We start from the raw sequence: 22,228 nt of genomic DNA, 5'->3' as shown, positions 1-22,228 counted from the left end.
CTCGAGTTTTCAGAAACTGTGATACTTGGGAGTAAAACAAAAACAAAACCCAAAAAGCATGGCAACAAATTTAAACTCTGAGTTCTATTTTTTAGAATATCACAGACTCTGGGAACACAATTATAGAAAAAAGCCCAAGGAAAGGGGAAGGGGCTGAGTTTTTTTTTAAAAATTCACAAGATTCTTTTATAAATGTAGCACTGCAAAGCCAGCCTCCTTTTCTACATAACTCCACAAATATTTCACAGGCAAGAAAAAATGGGAACATATTATAGGAAATACCAAGGAGGCTTAGAGACATATTGTTAATAGGGAGACAAGGAGCAAGACCAATTCCTGAGTGATACATGGTGTTTTCTTGCTGGTTGGGTGAACACGTATCAGGTCATTTCTCTCAAAATGAGATTAACCTTTGCTCTCATGTCTGCGGGAGTGAGGAGGGGGAAGGAGCAGCAGCTCCAGAGAAGCTCCGAAGACCAGTGGCACAATAACAAAGGGGAAGTCTTCACTGTACTTGTCTCAAACAAACAGATAAGTATATAAGATCGACAAAGCAGCCTCCCTCAGTGTGCCCAGAGCAGGAGGGCTTAATACCCACACACATTTTATTTTCATTCTCCTATTCAAGACAGCCACAGGTCCTTATCTGAGGAGGCCAGTAGGGTTTGAAAAAGGCCAGGCAGTCTTCCTGAAGGTTGGATCTGCCAGCTCAAACTCTCTCCTCCCATATAACAAATAAATTAAATGGCACTTGAATGGGTCTGAAATTGCCAAAATTAGTCATTCCTTTTTTCCAGATTGTTATCATTCAAATGCACTGAGATGAGAGGATCAATGAGAAGGGAACTGGAGTAAATTATTAACATCCATTAGTGTACTTCAGTACCACATTAGTTAATTGTTTCCCAGAAAGCAGGGCCCAGAAAGAATGAGAGATGGGACAGGTAAGGTTTGATAGGGCAGAAAAAGCAGAGAAAAGGGTCTGGGGAGGGGAAGAGGGCTGGGTTAACAGGGGTTGTAATTGGAAAAAGACGCCAAACATTTTGCTGACTTAATTTATCTTTGATCTTTCGTGTGATTGTTTGCTTTTCCAGTCTCTAATATTAATAACAGTGGGTAGTTAGAAAAATCACCTAAGTAGTTTAAAAAAAAAAAGGTAACAATGACTAGGCCCATCTTGGGCCACTAACTCAGAATTCCCTGGGAGGAAGGGGGTGGGTCCAAGCAGACAGTGGCAATTTTCAAAGGGTCCCCAGGTGATTGTTCCGTGGAGTTCCAGTTGAGAATCACTGCTCTGCGGGTCACATCTTCTCCAGCATTGAGTATAATGCTGCTGAAGCAGCCTAGCAAACAGACCAGAAACCATACCCTTCTCATTTGGCAAGTTGGAATCCGAGGGTTAAAATGGCAAATTACAGTCCAATGGCACCAGTTGCCAAATACCTGCAGGCAAATAAAAGTCAAAGATAATCTCCTAAGGCAGTAAATGGCTGGAATCCATGGTTGTGGTCTGCAAAAAACCCTTGTCAGAAGAAGTTACTTTTATCTCACACAATCTTTTGGCTGATAGGACCATCAAGAATCACCCAATTTACACTCTTATCTCTAGGCATGTCAAGGCAGAACATGCAGCCCAGAAACGAGAAGCAAAAACAAACCAAAAACCCCTACTACCTTCAAGTATTTTATAAAGCTACCTTAAGATTTCCTTAAATATTTTAAAGAGATGCTCATACTTAGGTATGCTATTTAACCCAATTGTTAATCACGAGCTGTTTATTCTAAGGAGCTACAATAGGAGTTCCCAGTCTGCCTGTCGTCTCACTACAATTCTGTATTCTCACATCCCTTATCTGAATGTCTCTCATTTCATTTATCAAATCTGTTGGTTATAATTTGTTCCAATGCCAGGTCTGTGGTGAACTCCAGGGCTGAAGAGAGCCAAAACAGCTTTCAGCTGCAAAAAAAACCACTTACTACTTGATATTATTGAATTTGAACGTATCACTACGAAGTCATCTTGCAGTTATAGACTTCCTTTTCCTAGCAGGGCACGTATCTGGTAGGAACCGAGCATCTCCTCACACCTGGAGGAGAGGCTTTCTGCTCCAAATTCATTCGGAAGGTGTTGTGGGCTGTCTGACCCTCCAAAACCAAGTAATAATAAAAATATGCAATGAAGGTACACAATCTCTCTTTTTCGAAGGTATTCTGAGGAATCCTCCTTTGCGTGAAAGCATGTGTCCCAAAATATACATAGCATTTAGCCTCATTCACATCTTTCAAATCGCCCTTTGAGTTACTATAGGGCTCATGACTTGCTCTATTTTCTGTGGCCTAAAATCGACCAAACTGAAAGCAACAGCTGTATTTTTGTTGCAGGTTTCTTGAAGTGTGACATGGTCTTTGCCCCCAGACATGCCAACAATGTTCTTGAGAGACAGGCTTGCAAGGGTTGCATGTTAAGGTTCTATGTCATTAGTAAAGACACTGGGTACTCAAGAGGGTTCAGGAAGTAATCACAGGGGTCTGAAGTCTAGAAAGACTTCATAAAAGAGAGGGAGACTCGAGCTGGCCCCTAAAAGTAAGAGAAATAAACAGGGAGAAGGATGGCCTTCTAGGAGGGGAAAAGAAATTCATTAGGGCTGTGGACTTCTCCCTTCTGGAATTATATTAATAAAATATCCTTCTCTAAAACAACTTGGAAGAAATAATCAAACCAAGTTTCCTGGGCATTTTGGGTCCTATGGAAAGAAAACTGGTAACCAATGGTACTAAACCAGATGGCTACTAGAAGTTATTGGCTATAAGGTGCAAGATACAGGAATGACGTTAGAAATTCATTCACAAAAAAAGTTTTATTGCTCCTGACAACCCCTGACAAAGTGGAAAATTACCTAAATGTTAGATATTACTAGATCACATTTCTATGAATATTAAGACTCTCAAAACCCAGAGATTCTTTTTTTTTTTTTTTTGCGGTACGCGGGCCTCTCACTCTCGTGGCCTCTCCCATTGCAGAGCACAAGCTCCGGACGCGCAGGCTCAGCAGCCATGGCTCACGGGCCTAGCCGCTCCGCAGCATGTGGGATCTTCCCGGACCGGGGCACGAACCCGTGTCCCCTGCATCGGCAGGCAGACTCTCAACCACTGCGCCACCAGGGAAGCCCGCCCAGAGATTCTTAATCCAAAAACGTAACATGGACCCAGAAACTCTCTTTTAGGCACAATGTTGACACACTGAGTAGTTCCCACTGTGCTTGGTTTTTCCACAAAATTAAACTAACCCTCACTGGGTTTTCCAATGGCTTCTTCCCAGAGTTTTCAGAATAAACATTCTGGGCTATTTGGTCTACAGAGGGCAGGTCTATACACTGAAGGAGGAAAGTGGGGGTGATGGAAGGAGTTGAGCTCCTTCAGGTTCCAATCTCCACCAAAGATTTAAAAGCTAAAAGCAAAAGAGAAAATATCAACTTAATAAAAGGAAAATCAAACTGCCAAGATTTATTTAACTTTTTCTTTCACAGAAAATACAAGTATGTAATGTAAACACTGACATGTGAAATAAAGTACAAGGATCAGGAAGACAAATGAATTGAACAATATTCTTGCTTCAACACTGCAGTGCTTCCTGATTTCACTTGCAGCATGAATCTCACGGTTAAATAGATTATATACTGGAAAAATTAAAGGCAACATTCATTTAGATTTATCAAAACACCAGAGAGCCTCTGAAATCCAACAATGCCATATGGAAGTCAGATCTTTCTTTTGCAAAAAAATTACAGCTGAGCACATGTCCATTTATCTGTTTACCCAAGGCATTTAATGTAGGAGCCCAAGAATGAATTAATACATGAGCTTAATATGCCTGTGGAGGCAAAGATTAAACTGTCCCTCTTTTCGCTCTTCAGAGAAAATAAAATTAACCAAATTTAAAGCAGAGCTGCCCAACACTGGCCAGAAGACAGCACAATCACAGTGAATTCTTATTTCAATAAATCCTACAAAATGCAAAACACAATAAAGGATTTCCATTTGTGCTTTGCCCAAATGGTCAATCTGGATCTAATGCTGCAGAATTACATGGGGTTTGGAAGGTTCTTTCCCAGAACTCCAAACTAGAAAAAATGACCCAAATAAATTGTTGGGATCAAGAACCACCTTGATTTAAAACAGAGAATCAGTTTCTAAACTTGAATTCAGTAATAAAGAGTGTGGGCTTCCCTTTAATGTTATAATCTCAAGAGATTAAAATGAGTGGTCTTTCTTATCAGATGACACCTACCAGTTGACAGGTACACTTCGATAGCAGATGCTACTACACACGCTGGTTCAGTAATAGGACTCAAGTGTTGTGAGATCTGGGGTTCAGACAAGGCTGCTTAAGATCCAGAGATCAGAGAGCCCTGGGACTGCCAATACACCCAACTCCCTCGCTCAGCTCTACAATCAAAGCTTATTACCAATAAGCTGTAGACCTTCATTCATTCCTTGATAGTCAACAATCTGTGGAGAAAAACGTACCTGAGATACTTTATCCTTACAGTGAGCAGAGCGGTCAGCTCATGCTGAACACTGATTCTCTGGAGGAGAAATGCTACTCTCACCAAGTGTTTTGAAACTCTCTTCCCAGGCAAAGCTAACCTCCCTGTATTGCTGAGGTGGAGATGTTTTTGTTTTGTTTTTTGTGGTACGCGGGCCTCTCACTGTTGTGGCCTCTCCCGTTGAGGAGCACAGGCTCCGGACACGCAGGCTCAGCAGCCACAGCCCACTGGCCCAGCCGTTCCGTGGCACGTGGGATCTTCCTGGACCGGGGCACGCACCCACGTCCCCTGCATTGGCAGGCGGACTCTCAACCACTGCGCCACCAGGGAAGCCCAGGTGGAGATGTTTTAACGCGTTTATATATCATGTGAAAAACACCTTCACAACAAAAAACATTCATTTTTATATCCCTTACCTATCGAATTTGGCAGAGTGTTCTGCAATTTACTGTGCTCTCACTAAAGATATTCATAGAACAGAGCAAACTGAAATCAGGTTTTAAAAGGGATAGCAACTGATATTCCCAAGGAATACCTAGATTGATCATGACCTTTTTTGTGCTATATTACAGTAAGTTCTTGCTTAGAAGGCTTTTTTTTTTTAACATGCAACATGACAAAATGGATCAGTACTGTACCACTTTGATTAGAAAAAAACCACGCACCATGGACCTCCATTACTGTACCTTCTCATTTACCTTGGCAAAAAAAAGAGCTCTAGCCACTGTGAAGGACAGTGCACTATTACTGCAGGTATGGCAAGATCTTTCACTAGAAATTCTCTGTCCCATAGTCAGACCACATGTGCCAATATCTGCCTTGGGAAACAGTAATCAAGTATTGAAAATTAAATACAAAAATCCTTAAAGCAGCGAGTGGGACCCCAGTTTATCTTCACTCTCCAGTTATCATTGTTCATGCTATCTAGACCTACTGACTCACAATTCTTCAACCCCTCCCCAGATATTCCTTTAGAGGGGATCCGAATGAGGACTCTTCATATGGTAACTAGCCATTTCTTCCCTTGTCACTTCTCCTCTCTTGGGATCAGTTCCTACTGAAAATCCCTTCTCTTTGAAAAATGAAAGATGGAAACTCTGAAAAATGAATGCATCCTATTTGCAGACACTAGACACAATCACCCTTAGGGAAATAAGGCACTATAACGTGACCCCAGATTGACTATAGGAATGGAACTTGTATTGGATCCTGTGTGGCTGCAAAGGAGCTTGACTTCCAAACATGAGCACTATTTTCCTGCCACAGGCCAGGCTGCATCCCGGAGTACCGCTATGATGGTCTAACCAATAGGCAGACTGGAGGCTCCAAAGAACTCACAGAAACACAGATAAAATTCTTCCTTAAAATAGAAAGTTACGTTATCAATTAGGTCTCTGGCCAACCTCATCATTCTTTCAAGTAATGTTCTCATAGTCAAGTGAGGAGTACGGACGAGCACTGGATGAGAAGTTAGGCAACCCAGGTTCTGGTCCTAGCGCTACTACTTATTGGCTGTGTGGCCTTGGGCAAGTCACCTTACCTCCCCCTGCCCCCTGCCCCATAGTCTCAGTTTCTTCATCTGTAAAATGGGGATAAAACCACTTGCTTTGTCTACCTCACGTCATGACTGTGAGGATCAAATGAGATAATGTGAAAGTGCTTTGTAAACTATGAAATACTGTGTGTAAAAGCAAAGTAAGGTATATACTTATGTTTTAATTAAGTCCTTATCATTGCCTACTTGACTAGAGGTGCCCCATGCAGGATGTGCTTTGCAATAGACATACTCAAAAACAGGTGCCATGAATATACACTGGTCTTTCTCACTAGGGTTGTTTAAAAAAGGGAGATTCTTAATTTCCTCAGAAACGGCCTCAGAATAAATTACTTTAAAATGTGATGTCATCCAAATCTACCAACTGATAGAGTTAATTTTCTCCATGTATGTCCTGTACAGTTATAGTCTGGTCTGTTGATACCTTTATACAGGGAAGTCTTGAATTCAAGAAACAGCATGCTAAAGCTTAAAAAACCCACACCCATATAGTTATAGTTTGTTGTAAAGGAAATAAGATGAAAGCAAGAGGCATCCTATGTAATGAAATTAAGCCACAGTTCCTCAACTGGTTGCATTTTTCCTGAGATACCTCCAGGGTAGGGTCCTGGTCCTGTGACGTGCTTTAGAAAAGCTTAGTCTTGCCGGAGGTGAAAAGGACATGTAGGTTGGCAATTAGGCTGTGGTCATTTTCAGCACTAGGATTGGAACGAGGTCGTCTGCTAGGAGCTGCCAAAGAGCTTTGGTGGAGAAGCTCATACGGCCCAAGGGAGGCTAGTTCTTGGATGCCAAGCCAGAGTGTGTAGAACAGCTCAACACAGCCATCCAGTCTCGGGATTTTCAATTCTTCCTGAAAGTTGGTTCTACTCTTCTCCGGTCTAGTAAATAATTGAACAGAAGAAAAACAATGAGATGTGGAGCAATGTATTTACCCGGACTTTAGGGCCTTTCTCCACCTAGCTGCACAAAGTGTACATGCAGAACAGAGACACACATTAAGAAGTGAATGTGATTGACTCTGACAAGCCCAAAGAGCCCAGATTCCAGTATTCTTGTCAGACGGCTTTTATTACAAATGTTACAAACGATGACTTGGAGGGAGTCCTGTCAGTGGAATTACCAGTTAACAGGATGGTTGTCCTTTGGGGCCACAGGCATGGTGCTAACCTCCACTTTTCTTCCTGATTTGCTTTCCTTTCCGGGGTTTGAGGATGGTGTAGTTTGCATACACTGTATACTGATCTGACAGGAAGGGAACATAGAATGCCCGCAACAACTTTGAAGATCTGAAAAACAAGAGAAAAAAGAAAAGACAGAATTTTATCATTTGAGAGAATTTACTAATGTATTGAAAATGATTAAAGGAAATAAACAAAGTGCTACGGTGAGGATATTTTATACAAGCAGCACAGAAAAGTCTGTTATTTAGCTACTAGATCTTGATAAAAGACTTACTCAAGACCAAGTACCTTCTTACCTGCACCCAAATGATAGCCTCTCTATTAAGCCACAGGATATCCTTCAGAATAGCTCTAGGTCTGCACTTTGCATTAGAATTTGCCATAGAAAAATTCCAATTCAATCAAAGGACTGCTATTACAGAAATAAATTCTTAATACCTCAAAGGTTTCTGTACCTAAGAAACTAATGTAGAGATGCCAAAATGCTCAAATGATCCTGACTCTGGCTCTAAGTTTTCCTGGAGAGCTGGAGAAAACTGTGTTCTGGGCTTCCTGTGCGTACTGTTCTGGCAATTCTTAAGTCAAAGAGAGAATCTTTTTACTTTTTACTAAAATATAGATAGGAACAGCTAAAAACCTGAATTTCTCACAAGTTTCTGAAGAATCTGAAAAATACCTCACATTTATTGAATACCTAGTATTGAACAGGCACTGGTGCTTATACTTTTAAGGATATTATTTAATCCATCTGATAACACTATGAGGAAAGTGATATTATCCTTATTTTATAGATAGGAAAATGAGACTTACATAGATTAAGTAACTTGACCAGGGTTACACAGTAAGTGATAAAGCCCTCATTCAAATCCAGATTTGATTCCAGGTTCTGCACTCTTACCACTCTGGTTTATCCTGCATCCCAGGAACAGGCTAACAGGATTCATCACTTACTAGAAAAAGCGGCAGTGATAGTTTTAAATTCTATACAAAGTATTACTTCTTGACTATGGTTTCTGAGTCTAAAAACCAAAAGTTGGCCCTGAAACTGCCAACCTAAATGAGGTAGCTGAAGGGTGTTCCACCGCCAGTCTTTTTCCAGACTCTCAACTTGTAAATGTCATGTCAACGTGGCATTTGTACTGGCAGCCTACCCCTGAGTTTGGCAGACTCCTGCAATGCCTGCACACAATGATATCGTGCTTGGCATACACACCTCTTAGAGATTCTCCCCAACTGGGATGCTGGCAGTGCTCTGTGCTCTACAGAGATGCACTTCACTTCAACAGCTAACAGCTCAAGGGCTTTGATAGAGAAAAGAGGCTTAGAAGAGAGACACACGAGATAAAGCAGGGCTCCTGCAAACAAAATGAACAGGAGGAGGAAGCACCTACCTCAGTCAAAAAGAAGTTAATTTATTCTTTCTGTCCGTGCTGTACAGATAAGGGGAAGGTCAGAACAGAAAGTTGTAAGCTGGAGCAAACTCCTGCAGGCTTCAGTGTAGTAAAGAAGGCTAAACCGAATTAAACGTTATTTCCATTCCAGTTGACTCCACACTAAAAGCTTCACTAATACAGTCAGTATATATTTCCGGTCAACTCAGTCCTTGGTATAACATTAGGTCCATTGGGCCCAATTTTACTTTCTTTTTGGAACTATTCCTTACTATTTGGAAGGATTGTTATTTCATAATTTTATTCTTCTTAGAGTCTTCCAAACAACAAAGGGAAATTATACTCACTATCAAAAATAGAGTAAAACTCATTCTATCTTGTAACTACCATATGGGTCCAGCACAAGCTTTTATAAATTTAAGCTATATTATTGAATCTTAGTGGTCTTTTTTTTTTTCCCTACGTCTTAGATTATTTACAACTGTGCTTTAAAAAAAAGACAAATGATAAGAGAAAGGAAGAGTGATGAAATCCCCAAAAAGGATGATGCAAAAGCGATTCAATTATATTACCCTTCAATTTTCTCACTGCACTGTCCAAAGTATGCATCATCTTTCAATAAGGTGCAAAAGACTTGAGACACTATCTTTGTAGTCTGCACTTAGCTTTAATTGAGCACAGCTGAGAGTTCAGAATTTTAAAATTTTCTGTCCATAATGCCAATGAGAAGAAAACTGACAGAGGAAGACATTTCACAATTAGACAAATCAGAAGATGAATGCAAAGAGACAAATAGCAGCAATTAAGACTCTAATGATGATGGTAACATTTATCATAAAGGCAAAATTTCACACTATGAGTCTTTAGATGACCACATACTAGACAAATTTTCTAACTCAAGAAATGATGAGTGAACAGTGTATTTCTAAGAACAAAAAGGAAATAGGTGTTCTCATTCAGTTAGTCATTCAACAGGAAGGACTTTGGAGGGATTCAGAATGAGCCTCCCCAAAGCATACAGCTAGCATGCAGATTATTTTGAGTTGAAGATAAGGCCCAAGATACACAGGAAGAACTTTCTACCTCCCCCTTAACTACCTAAAAGAATCTAGGTAGGGAAGCTGGCTCAGAGGGGGAGGTATTACCAGAGATAATTTTTTATCTGAATGACATATCTGTGTGGCAGGGAAAACATCTGCCCTTCTTACTGTCCTGTGAATGACCCTGCTCCCCTCCAAAGCCCCAGGCCTCTATCCTGTTCCTTAGCTCAGGATGGCATATAAGCCTCAACGGCCTGAGGCTTGTCTTTGGGTCTCTCATTTTTATGGGGCTCCTGTACATATGAAATTAAATTGGTTTTTCTCTTGTAAATCTATCTTACATCAATTTGGTTATTAGGCCAACCAAAAGAACCTAGAAGGGTAGAAGGAAAAGTTTTGCTCCCCTACGACTTCATCATGCAATATTTTGCAACAAGAACTTGGACTATCCTGTTATGCTAAAAGGGCATATGACTACATTCTTTTATCTTTTATGGGGTCTGTGTGCCAAATTCTATTTGATACAGTTCATGAGTGGACACATGCTGAGGGCAGGTTAATATATGAAAGTGACTAGAAGGATACAGATAATAAAGAAATAAAAAATTCAAAAAATTGATCATTTTGATTGATGTTTATAAATCTAAAGATGAAAGTGTTTAAATTATGGGGCAAAGAAGATAGCTGTCTTCTCTTCAACAAAATTATGAGCCATTTAAGGTTTCAAAAAATTCTTCAAGTTTTGCATTTTGACAATACAAATGCAGGAAGAACCAGAAGTAACAAGCTAGAACCTATTAGAGATGTATCTGAAGTCTGGAGCCAGTATTTTCAAGATGTATATATTCCAGGTTCATGCATGACAGTTGATGAGTAGTTAGTTGAGTTCAGAGGTACCCATTTCAGGTATGTATATTCAAAACCAGGAGAATATGGAATAAAGATTGGGGTTGCTACATTTATATTATTATTAAAATTTCAAATGAAGTTTTTTAAACTATCCTTTCATTATTCTTATAAGTTATTTTTAAAATAACTAAAATATATGAAAACAAACAGGGTCTATTGGGCCAAGACAGCAAATGGTGATGATTATTTTTAGGCTGATATGTCATTTTTAGGCTGATAGGCCAAGGAGTTCATTCTAAAAGATCATTTCAGAAAACTATCTTGGGCTATACATGGGACATAATCATCATCAAAAATACTGACCTCCCTAAAATGGAAGAAGGGCCACTATGTTTTACTGTTGAATGCAAAAGGCAAGCTGAAACGAAGGTAAAAAAATAAAAGAGATTGGGACAAAATATTTACCATACATTAACAGAGGAAGAGTACCTAGAATATATAAAGTATTCCTGCATTCACTAAGACAGACAACTCAAAAGGAAAAAATGACAAAGGACATAAACAGAGAAAAGAAATGTAAATGGCCAATAACCATATGAAATAATGTCCAATTTTACTAGTAATTGGGGAAATGTAAATCTAGATACAATTTTTCAATAATCAGGTTTGCAAAAGTTTAAAAGTCTGACAGTATCAAACACTGGCGAGAAATTAGGAAATTGATATTGCCAGTAAAAGTGGAAACCTGCAAGAGCCATTTGGAAAGGCAATTTTAACAATACCAATTAAAACAAAAATTATGCAGTCCCTATGATATAGCAGATGATTTTTATTTTCTACTTTGCACCATATTACTTTTTTTTAACAACCTACTTTGTTTTCCATTTGTTACATAGAAAATTTCAAATATATACAAAAGTACATGAAATATATTACTTGTAATAATTTTTAAAAACCAGTAGACAAAGTTTTAAATAAAGGAAACCTCAAATCCTTAAAATGAACAAACAAAAAAAACCCCTATGTGCTTACTGTGTGTAGAGCTTTGTGTGCTAGCCCTGAAGCCTCTGTTCTCAAAGAGCTAATAATCTATCGTTGGAAGAAACAGAATATGAACGACATAACCATAATGTAGCATACACTAAATATTAAATAGCTGATACAGAAGTTCAAAGTGATAATACACATATTCAGAAGAGAGAACAAACACTGAGGGTTGCATAGGTGTGGAAGAAGCATTTACTATACATTATTCCATTTTGTCCATCCAACATTCCAAGGTACACTAGGCAAAAAAAAGCAACTTGCCCATCCATAACCAAATCTATAGACAACTCAGGTTAAATGCTCTGTCCACTCAGCAACAACTGGAGAATGGCTTGAATAAAATCCAAACTCTAATGATCTACAAAGCCATAGGAGATCTAGCCCTCACTTACCTGTCTCACCTCACCTTGTGCCATTTTCTTCCTTGCCCACTACACTCTCACCACACCAGCCTCCTTTCAAGTTCCTCAAAATTACAAGTTCTTTCCTACTCTCAATGAGGATTTCAAAGTCCCACTGAATGTGTGGTTTGCAATAACCATCTTGCTAAGGACAAGCATGTGTTTGTCCCAAGAGACCTAAGAAGCACTGGGATTCTCCCATGCTTCCTCAGTGTACAAGCATAAGAAATTCGGCATCAAATTCTAGATAATGTGTTCAGGAAGCAAGGAGGCATTTCTAATTAAGCCTGAACACAAAACTATATAAGAAGTGGGAACTAAATGTAAGGAGAAGTTAAGTAAAATTTATCATCAGTGCTTTGTACTGGAAAAATCCTTACGAGAAGATGAACCTTCTTTTCTCTTGCAGATTTTGCTTATGATTTTTAATAGCATTGTCTGTCTTTAACACCTAAAGCCGCTAATTTCTTCCAGTGGATGAAGTGAGTAAACAATCAACACATACACTTCTGAGCTGGGAAGGGAAGATTCTGTGATTTTTTTTAAAAACCAAAAGACAAAGTTGACATGAATCCTTCATTTCTAATACTATAGCTGCTGTTCTAGATTAATTTCTTTCCCATCAGTAGCTTTAATATGTTAAGCATGACTAAGGCCTTTCAAACTGTTATATTGTATGATTGCTGGAAGAAGGGAAATCAAATTGGTTATTTGCCTTTGTGAAAGAAAAGAGCATTGGAATAACATGCATGTGCACACATTCAGACACGTGGAAACAAAGATCAGACTGAATCACAAATTAGAACAAAACTAATGCCGATCAAAACTCATACAACGTCCGTAATAATGTGAAATGCCGAAGTATTGCCCTAGGGAAGCACAGGTAGCATAATTGAGGGAGACGCAAAATATGTGCCTCTATCGTGGACATTGAAGTACTTCCCCTCCCAGTGAGAAAGTCACTCAGGCAATTCAAGGATGAAACAGACGTGAACAAAGCAATTGCCTGAATAGCATAATTAGCTGATAGCTCAGAATGTTTTCTAATTCAATTACCAGCCCTACTTATCAGGGCTGGGGAGCACTCTGCTGTGGAGATTTCAATCTGCTCTTGCTGACATCAGTGGAAGACTGGCTGCTGGTCCCTGATGTCACCAGTTCAACAGACACAATGGAAATGCTGGGTCAATTTTTCGTTTTAAAAAGAAAACGTCCTAGTACTCAGGTTTTCTTTTATTTTTATCTATCTATCTCTCCATCCATCCATCCATCCATCCATCCAAACATTACTATCCATGTAAACCTGTAGTCTGAGCTCACTGCCAGTTCTCTTTCTTTTTAAAGCTAGTTCCCTCTCTTTTTGTCTTTGTCTCTTGTTCTCTCTTGCACTTAGTTCACAGTTCAGTGACAGACTTCCACAACCCTCAGAACAGAACTGGCCTTTCAGAGAAATCATCAGTTCTGAAGAGAATCTCAGAATTCCCTCAAGACTTAATCTTAGTCACAGTCAGTCTTTAGTCTCATATCAAGCCGTTTAAGAACTGCTCAAAAAGCTGATATGCAGCAAAAATGTGGCTGGTCTTTAATATTCTCTAATAGGAAATGGGGTGAGAGACATTACTCTCATGGTAAGTAAGCCAGACGTGACATTTATCACTTCTCCAAAATAAAGAAATGGACACAGGAGTTACATGCTATATGTTAATTCTCCCCTAGAATATCAGTCCCTTGAAGACAGAACTTTACCTGTCTAACTGCTGTACTCCAGCGTTTAGAACAGTGCCACAGAAAGTGCTCAATAAATATCCTGTGAATGAATGAATGACTACACCCTGACTCTTAAATCAGAGCATCTAGTTTATCTCCCTCGCTTCTGGCAATATTCATCATCTACAAGGAAAGTGAAATATCAAAAATATGAAGCTCTTCTTTCTCGTCTCTTCTCAACCAATTCAGTCCTAAAGTCATCAGATGGGGCAGAGCAAAGTAGGAGTCTTCAGTGTGCGTGTGGGGAGGGGGAAGCTGCAGTGGCCATTGGGATCTTAGAGCACAAGTGAGATGCGGAGGGCATCCATATCACAGCAAAGAGAATACATGTATATAAATAAATAAATAAATAAATAAATATATATATATATATATATATATTTTTTTTTTTTTTTTTTTTTTTTGCGGTACGCGGGCCTCTCACATTGTGGCCTCTCCCGTTGCAGAGCACAGGCTCCGGACGTGCAGGCTCAGCGGCCATGGCTCCCGGGCCCAGCCACTCCGCGGCATGTGGGATCTTCCTGGACCGGGGCACGAACCTGTGTCCCCTGCATCGGCAGGCGGACTCTCAACCACTGCGCCACCAGGGAAGCCCGAGAATATATTTTTTCCCCCAAAAAGTTTTAATCTTTTTTTTGGTGGGGAGGGAGGCTTCACACATCAAGGGTTTAAAAAACAAAATCTGGTAAAAGTAGATGAGAAACACCTGTAGGACACACCTGTACAACACAAATGGCCTAAATGTCAGTAAAATAGGAGCCAGGGGAACCGACAGTGACTGAAGGAACAGGAAGAGGAGAGACAAGAGACAAAACCACAGAGAATACTGAAGACTCTGACAAAGTGGAAAAAAGCATTCAAATCCAGTTTAAAGCATTGTGCTGGCAGTACAAATCATTTCTGCAGACCTGCATTTCTCAGTCTTTGCTAGGGCTTCATGGAGCTGATCAGACTACTCTCACACTCCATGTTTCGTATCATCTTCTGGTTCCTATTTCCTTTACTGTCTCGTTTTCCTCCCCTCCAGCCTCTCACTTTATGACCCAGCAACACAGAACTACTTGCACCCTCCCATTTCTTACCTAGCAAAGAGAACATTAATGCAAAAGGTCAAGAAACCTCCCCAGGGGCTTCCCTGGTGGCACAGTGGTTGAGAATCCGCCTGCCAATGCAGGGGACACGGGTTCGAGCCCTGGTCCGGGAAGATCCCACATGCCGCAGAGCAACTAAGCCCGTGTGCCACAACTACTGAGCCTGTGCTCTAGAGCCCACGCACCACAACTACTGAGCCTATGCGCCACAACTACTGAAGCCCGTGTGCCCTAGAGCCCATCTGCCACAACTAAGCCCACACGCTGCAAATACCGAAGCCTGTGCACCGTAGGGCCCACATGCTGCAACTACTGAAGCCCAGGTGCCTAGAGCCTGTGCTCCGCAACAAGAGGAGCCACCGCAATGAGAAGCCCACGCACAGCAATGAAGACCTAACGTGGCAGAAAGGAAGGAAGGAAGGAAGGGAGGGAGGGAGGGGGGAGAAAGAGAGAGGAAGGAAGGGAGGGAGGGAGGGAGGGAGGGGAGGGGAGGGGAGGGGAGGGAGGGAGGGAGGAAGGAAGGAAGGAAGGAAGGAAGGAAGGAAGGAAGGAAGCTCTCCAGGTTTCAGTTTCCACAAAATTTACTAAATCATCATTACCCATGTGACCAGAATGACACTGTTTTCAGTGGGCATGTCCACAGACCCTGAGCATTCAATGAATACATTCACAGTTTGGACTGTTTGATCCACAACTCCAGAGATCCACACTGTGGATGACTTGGAAGTTTGCTGAGGATCAAACGAATCACATCACCACAAGACTGGTGTACGGAGTGAATCATTTCACTGCTTTGTGGCCTTGGCCGATCATCTGACATAACAGCATAAGCTCTTGACCAGTCACCTTTCACCAATATTCAGAATGAGGGAATTGAGAAAGAATTGGTATTAAGCAAGCGGTCATTGTCTGACCTTCAGTCCCACCAAGGTTGATGGAGAAATGCTCTTGACCAGCCTTTTTCCATCTGATAGCTACTTAGATGTGAAGGTATTACATGCTCCATCCACCATTCCTGTGGAGAAGACACTAAACAGTGTTCAAGAAAGTTTCTGTCCCTACTCTTTGGACCCTAATTTGAGCTACTTCTCTGTGACAGACAGTAAGTAGCACTGGAGGTCACAACAGGTAGATGATTCCGGCAAGTTTTAGAGAGAGGAGATAATGAGTATACTTTAAAATAACTCAACAATCTTTTCTTTTTTAGCTTAAAAAAACAATTTGTTATTTCTCCCAAATCTGTGGCTGACTGATGGGTTTTCTGTTTCACTGGGCTTTGGCTGGAATGTTCATGGCCAGCCATGGGCTGCAAGTTCAGCTAGATCTACAGGCCTTCAGTCCTCCTTTATGTGGGCTCCTCTCTCCACACAGCCTTTGGATTTCCTTAAGGGGTGGTACCTGGGTCCAAAGAAGGAGCATTCCAGGAGACAGGAAATAGAAGCCACTCAGCTACTCCACAATCTTTATTTTATCAAATAAGAGCATGAGAAACTTCTGAAGAAATTCTTATTTCACCTTTTTCCTTCTTGCTTTGACATAAATCCAGTTTTAAGAGCATGAAATACATCAAATAATTGATAAATATTTTCTGAGACCCTAATATGTGCTAGGAGTTGTGAGATTCAACAAGAGATGTTGTTCTAACTCAGGAGAAACCAGCTGCTTGGTCTAAGCTAGCTAAACGTGGTGGCAGTTCTAAGACACTGTATACTCTTCAAGCCTGAGAGGCTCTATAGCATGGACTTGGAGAACAGACAGTCTCTTTCTAGAGAACTAACTTGACAACAATGGAAAGCAGACTCTCTGAGCTTCAGAACAACAAAATGATAATGATTAAGCAGTTGAAGAATACAATGAGCAAAACACCAGTGTGTTCTGAAGCCAAATCTAGCCTGAGGTAGTAGTCCTGCCAGACAAAGGGTCTCAGGAGAGCATCTGGGGAGAAGAAAACAAGGACAGCCCCCAAACTGGTAAAGAAACAAAGTATAAGAGAATAATAAGGTGATAAAGAATTACAAAAGTACAGAAACTCTGATCACTTCTTCCTCACAGTTTCTCAGCACTCTTGGCAGAGGTGAAGGAGCTGAGGGCACCACTGTGGTTGACGCGCAGGGAAAAGACAAGAGCACTTCAATCGCTGCTTGGGAGGGAGAACTAATTCCACCCAAAGGATCTGAATGCTATTGGAAGCATGTCAAACTGTTGGCCTAAAGCCAAATTCTGCCAGGGAGTGTAGTCTCCCTTTCTACCTGGATAGCAAGAAGCTGCTGATAGAAACAGCCTGCTGGACTATTTTGGGCGCCATAGGTCTCTTCTGCAAGAAATCTCCTTCAAAACAAATTCTTTTTCAACAATTATCTAATTTGGATGAAGAACTGCATCAAGAGCCGTGATGTTTTTAAAGCATGTCCATAAATTCTTACACCCTCCCCATCAATACGGGAAGTCTAATTCCTTTCCCCCTTGAACATGGGCTATTGGAATGCCTTGCTTTCAATGAACAGAATGATGTGGGAGTGATACTGTGTGAATTCCAAGGCTAGGTCATAAAAAACTATACAGCTCTTGAGATCCTAGATCCTGAGAGCCAGCCACCACCCTGAGAGGAAGCACAGGCCACATGGAGAAGCCACTTGTAGGTGTTTTGGCCAACAGCCCCAGCTGAGAGCTAACCAATAGCCAGCATCAACGGCTAGACATGTGGGAAAGCCTTTGAGATGCCTCCAGTCCCCACCACCATCTGATGGCCAATGTATAAGAATCCGGAGTAGCTGAAGAACTGCCTAGCTGAGCCCAGTCAGTCCACAGACCCATGAGAGAAAACAATAATAAATAACTGTTGTCCTTTTATACCAGTAAGTTCGGGATGACTTGTTACACAGCAATAACTGGAACAAGAGTTCCCAATTAATTTTCACTTTACAGTGGTTTTCCAGTGGTCTTCTTATCTTCCAGAAATAAACTGTTCTGCTTATGCTGGGGTTAGGGCTGGGGACACAATGGCTGCCATGAACTAGACTACGACACAGAACCAAAATGGATACAGATGCCATGTACTCTTTAGGCCTCACAGCTGCTGGATTGATTCACTTCTTCTTGGATGTTAAAAGGAGAGTAATAGTCTCAGTAAGAAAAACCTACAAGAGAATCCTGTGCTGGGCAGTGAATGAACACAAGCTGCAGATGCTATCACCACAATCCCCACCTGGCTCTATAGAAATCCTCTGACTAGAAAAGGCCCCTCTCCTACCACACTAGCTGAAGATGTGAAGTTCTAACTCTTTGCTTGCATCTACCTGTAATCATAAACTTGGCAGGGCTTTGAAATCCTGTCCTATTTAAGTCTCCCCAAATTATCTCACATCCTTAGTCAGGCAAAGCCTAAAATCCAGCTGGATGAGGCTAATATGCTCCAAAATGGGGAAGAAGAAAATATCACAATCCAAAAACCAAAGGCGAAAGCAAAGCAAGCAAAACAAAAGGGACCTATAATGAAGGAGGAAAGAGTGGGTGGCAAGTGGCTGTGCGAAGCACTGGCAGGGCCTCCCAATTTGTTTCTAAAGCTACAAACAGGCTCTGTTGCTCAGGAGGCCAACTCCAACATCCTGGAGAGGCATTTCCCACCAGACTCCCTCAGCCAAATATTCTCACCACACTTAGAAAGGAACCCACCGTTGAGCTGGCAAGTTATTGCAACAGTCTCCCTTCACTCCTCTCTGGGGAATCTCAAAGTAAGCATTACATCCACCCACTTGTCCAGCTATTTTACACAAGTAGCCATTATACCATACTTCAAAGAAAGAAAAAAAAATCCTCTCATTTTAGAAACTTTGTTGTATGAGATGTCCACAGAGTAACGAATGTGTCTGGTTTAAAAAGTGGTATTTCACCTAGTTTAGCCCCCATATCTTGGAAGTTTGATAAACCTTTCTAATATTAGCCAGACACAGACATAGCAAACTTAGGGAGAGGAAGCTGCAGCTCTGGTACCAGCTATGTGCAAGGGGAGACAAGAAGACGGTTATCAAGATCTTATGCCTGGATCTTCTCTCAAACTAATGGGATCTGGGGTCTCCAGTCCTTTGATAAAGTAGAGAAGAAGCCTAACAGGAAAAGAATGGATGGGCATCTGGGCTGCTATTCTCCCAGACGGGCTAACAACATTCAGCCCTATTTGTGAGTCCTTCTCCAATAGTCCAACAGTAAGGGCCTTGCTTATCTCCAACAAGTTCAACAGAAAACACGCCTCTTCACATATTCATAGGTATATAGAATTCCTAAATTTGCACCAGTCACAATATTGTCCTAGTAAGTTTAGGTTGCTTCCCCCTGGGGTTGAGTCTCCACTGGCATACACTCAGAGTACAATTTTTTTATGTGCTGGTACTGTCTTCAAACTAGACTCATCGCTTCCCTTTCAGAGAGCTAAGACCCAATCCACGCTACAGCACCAAGAAAGGTCCACAGATTATCAAATAAGTAAGCTATGGGCAAATCCACATGGTGAATATGGACTGTGGGGCAAAGGAACTACATCTATGTGCTCCATTCTCCCATCCTGCTTTTTGGAATAAGTTCTTGTATCCTGGCCACATTACAACAGGATGACCACCTATCTCAATTCGCCCAGGGCAGGGCCCCTTTCACTTTTAAAAGTGTTCTGATTTGGATGATATATTGCGGATCACTTTAACTAAAAGCAAATTTAAATCAAAGAATTAAATTAAACTTTTCTCTTTTTTTTGGGCCGTGCCTCGTAGCTTGCGGGATCTTAGTTCCCCAACTGGGATCGAACCTGGGCCATGGCAGTGAAAGTACCGAGTCCTAACCACTGGACCACCAGGGTATTCCCTAAACTTTTCTTTATGGACCCTCAGCCCCCTCATCCGACAGGCTTCTTTTTATTTTTATACCTGTGCTCATGCTTTCTTCTCCTTGAATTATAGACGTGATTCTACCCTCTTTATCACTGGTACAAATCCTCTTTTTCCTTTAAGCCTCAGCTCAAGCACCACCTCCTTCAGGAAACCTTCACAGGCTACAGGAGGTTAGTACACTCTTAACCTCTACAGTTCTAGCACACAATCTGGCACCATCTATGGTCTTTCAAGGTGTTTTTGTATATGTAACTACAAAAGCTGTAAATTATTCAAGGGTAAAAATCTGTGTCTAATTGCTTCTCTTATACCCCTTAAATAATCTAGCCCTGTGACAAGGACATAATAGCTATTCAATAAATATTTTCTGATTTCCAAACCTGCTTAACCAGCTGGCTTCAGGACATAAAAGAAGACTCCAGGGACGTCCTGCTGCTGACTCCTTCTCTCCCAGCACCCTGTACTCGTCTCTTAAAGTACTTAACATGGGTTGTAATTCCAGATTGATCTGTACGGTTATTTGTTTAATGCCAGCCTCCCCATTATACTGTAGGGTCCAAGAGGACAGGGAATTTGTGTGTTCTGTTCACCACCATATACTTAAGCTCCATCGCAGTTCCTGACAGTGTTCAAAAAATATCTGCTGATTAGATGGATGTCATTTAGATAGACAGACAGATAGATGGATAAAGGAAGAAAGAAAAAATGAACTCAAAGTGAACTCTAAAGAAAGCAGATTTAAATTTTAGGGACGTACACAGATGTAGAAAACAAACTTATGGTTACCAAGGGAGAAAGGGGGTAGTGGAGAGATGGATTGGGAGATTTAGGATTGACATATATACACTACTATATATAAAATAGATAACTAATAAGGACCTACTTTACATTTGGTACTGTATATATGTCAATGCTACTCTCACTTTGTCCCAGCTTACCCTTACCCTGCCCCGTGTCCTCAAGTCCATTCTCCATGTCTGCATCTTTATTCCTGTCTGGGCCCTAGGTCCATCAGAACCATTTTTTTTGATTCCATATATATGTGTTAGCATATGGTATTTGTTTTTCTCTTTCTGACTTACTTCACTCTGTATGACAGACTTGAGGTCCATCCACCTAACTACAAATAAGTGAATTTCGTTTCTTTTTATGGCTGAGTAGTATTCCATTGTATATATGTGCCACATCTTCTTTATCCATTCATCTGTCGATGGACACTTAGGGTTGCTCCCATGTCCTGGCTACTGTAAATAGTGCTGCAATGAACAGTGTGGTATATATCTGTTTTTGGATTACGGTTTCCTCAGGGTGCTAGTGGAAAGAAGCTGCATAGCACAGGGAGATGAGCTCGGTGCTTTGTGACCACCTTAGAGGGGTGGGATAGGCAAGGTGGGAGGGAGGCTCAAGAGGGAGGAGATATGGGGAAATATGTATACGTATAGCTGATTCACTTTGTTATACAGTAGAAACTAACACAACATTGTAAAGCAATTATATTCCAATAAAGATGTTTTAAAAAAAAAAAAAGAACCTACGGTACAGCACAGGTAACTCTACTCAATACTCTCTGTAATGACCTGTATGGGAATAGAATCTAAAAAAGAGTAGATATAACTGATTCACTTTGCTGTACAGCAGAAAGTAACAAAACATTGTAAATCAACCATACTCCAATAAAAATTAATTTAATTTAATTAACACAATAAAATGAAAAAAAAACCTGGAAAAAAATTTTAGGGGCTTCAACATTTGAGAAACTAACCTGCTTACATTTCTAAAAAGATCATGTGGTGGTATGTCACAGGCTTATGAAAACCTCCTTTCCTCAGGAAGAGCTAAATAATAAATAGGTAGGCCTGCAGCCCCATCTGATCTAGGGTCTAAGACATGAGTGACTATTACATGTGGATAGTACCATTCTCTCTCCTTGTTATATAAATAGCTAAAGTACAAAAACCATTGTTTCAAGAAGACAGAGGAAACATTAACAGCCCCATTCAATAGGCTCAAAGGCATTCCAGGGTCAATCTCCCAAGAGCCTTTCATATGCACCACCTCAGAGTGGTATCCCTGAGGCCCACAGCCTCTGACAGTACAGTCCAGCTTGACTGGCCCTAAGTCAGCAACAGGAGATGTCACAGTGCTGACAGTTACAAATTGCTGTGGCAGATGGGGCTGTAGGATCCTGCTGTTTTTGCAGTTAGGTCAGTATATACTAGGAAATGCTGAGGAAGAGAAATGTAAAGAAAATCAGCATAACTTTGGAACTTCAGGCAGCCTGCTGATTAACTGGAAGGCCTGACATTTATATAATAGTTTAGAATTTAAAAGCACTTTCATATTTCAGCTCTCATTTCAGCTCTTACAACATTCCCATAAAGTATGTAAAATATTATTATCTCTGTTTTCCCATGAAGTATGTAAAATATTATCTGTTTTACTCATATGGAAATTTGGGAATAGAGAAGAGCAACCAGCAAGT

General features: G+C 40.9%; 1 protein-coding gene across 1 annotated transcript in view; it reads right to left on the bottom strand.

Moving 5' to 3' along the window:
* Positions 1–3,502: 3,502 nt before the first annotated feature.
* Positions 3,503–22,228, bottom strand: part of ALG9 (ALG9 alpha-1,2-mannosyltransferase) — a 95,733-nt gene continuing 77,007 nt past the window's right edge. Inside the window, exons 15-16 of the mRNA XM_082843781.1 lie at positions 7,270–7,388; positions 3,503–6,980 (exon numbers count right to left, since the gene is read on the bottom strand). Of these exons, the coding sequence (XP_082699907.1) occupies positions 6,943–6,980; positions 7,270–7,388 (157 nt within the window). The 3' untranslated portion in view covers positions 3,503–6,942. The remainder of the gene's footprint in view (positions 6,981–7,269; positions 7,389–22,228) is intronic.

This window comes from Leucopleurus acutus, assembly GCF_964270905.1.
Source record: "Leucopleurus acutus genome assembly, chromosome: 8".
NCBI lineage: Eukaryota > Metazoa > Chordata > Mammalia > Artiodactyla > Delphinidae > Leucopleurus > Leucopleurus acutus.
Note: the sequence above shows the minus strand (reverse complement) of the source record. Positions and strands in the feature narration are given on the sequence as shown.